The 1,374-nt window shown below is 43.4% G+C and overlaps 1 protein-coding gene across 1 annotated transcript; it reads right to left on the bottom strand.

The window, feature by feature from the left end:
- Window positions 1-12: 12 nt before the first annotated feature.
- Window positions 13-1,226, bottom strand: LOC103399131 (hamartin-like; the record flags this gene model as incomplete). Its single annotated transcript, XM_017031025.2, has 3 exons — window positions 13-398; window positions 904-1,014; window positions 1,103-1,226. Coding segments are annotated over 3 exons (469 nt in total), but the record flags the coding sequence as incomplete, so codon positions are not given.
- Between the last annotated feature and the right edge of the window lie 148 nt (window positions 1,227-1,374).

The following is a 1,374-nucleotide window of genomic DNA, read 5'->3' as shown; positions in this document are numbered from 1 at the left end:
GTATCAAGCGGGCCGGATTGAACCTCCGACTGGGTCAGTTTTTGGCCCGCGGGCCGTATGTTTGACACCCATGATTTACACCAATTAAAAAAAAATCTGCATTTTGTTGAGTCAAATGAGACCAAAGTCTCATATATGACATATAGGCCTTTTTCAACTTCACTTCACTCTCCAAACCAACCACTAGGTGGTGGTGTTTTGCTGCGGCCCATGTTAAAAACCATGCTGAACGTGTGTTTTTTTTTTTTGGTGTTACTGTGTGGACGTCTGCTCACAGTCCAGTGTTTGCCCTCTCCTCCCTCCAGCTGCTCCGTCAGAGCTCGGTTGGTTTCTCTGAGTACGACCAGCTGCTGGTTCAACAGGATGACCTGCTGCTCCAGCTGCTCACTGTTGCTCAGCTGTTATGGAAACAACAACAACAACAATCAGACATTTTCTCTATTCCTCCATCACCAGCACATTAACGTAACATCTGTGTAGGGATGTCCGATAATATCGGCCCAGTAAGATCGGCCTGCTCAAGAATTTCCCAAATGTGTAAATGTATATATATGCATATATACACATGTACATATATACGCATATACACATATATACATATACTCATATGTACATATATACATATACACATATAAACATACATACACATATACATATATACACACACATACATACACACACATACACAAATATACATATTTACGCATATACATACAGTATATACACACATACATATATACACATATATACACATACACACATATATACATACACATATATACACATACACACATACATATACACACACATACATATACACACACATATATATATATATATCCAACTGTACATATATTTTTATAAAAGAGGGTTCTCCTGATCTACAACCACACAGTTCCTCACCTTGAGCGACAGCTTAGTCAGCCGATGTTCTGCATTGTTGGCCGTGTTATTGGCTCTCTGAAGCTCCGCCTCCTGGACTTTAAGCGTGCTGTGACACTCCTGCAGCTCACTCTGAAACAGTCAGAAACAGTCAGTCATGTGACCTCACCGGTCAAGCTGTGACCTTAAATCTGTGAGCGTGCGTGTTGTCGTGTCTCACCTGCAGTCTCTGGTTGTCTCTCTGGAACTCCTGCTGCTGCAGCTGCAGCTGCTGGACGGTTGGTGTGTCCCTGCGTGTCCTGCTGCAGCTGCGTGTACCGTCTCTGCTCTTCCTGCAGACTGGACTTCAGGGACCGGATCTCCTCGTCCTGGACACTCAGCTGACCTTTCTGACAGTGAGACATGACATGACATGCAACAATGTCATATCGTTGCCGCCGCATCGTGATACGATGCGTATCACAGTATATACACTACTGTTCAAAAGTTTGG

Source organism: Cynoglossus semilaevis, unplaced genomic scaffold (genome assembly GCF_000523025.1).
Source record: "Cynoglossus semilaevis isolate Cse_v1.0 unplaced genomic scaffold, Cse_v1.0 scaffold4357, whole genome shotgun sequence".
Lineage (NCBI taxonomy): Eukaryota > Metazoa > Chordata > Actinopteri > Pleuronectiformes > Cynoglossidae > Cynoglossus > Cynoglossus semilaevis.
This window is presented reverse-complemented; position numbering and strand designations above follow the sequence as displayed.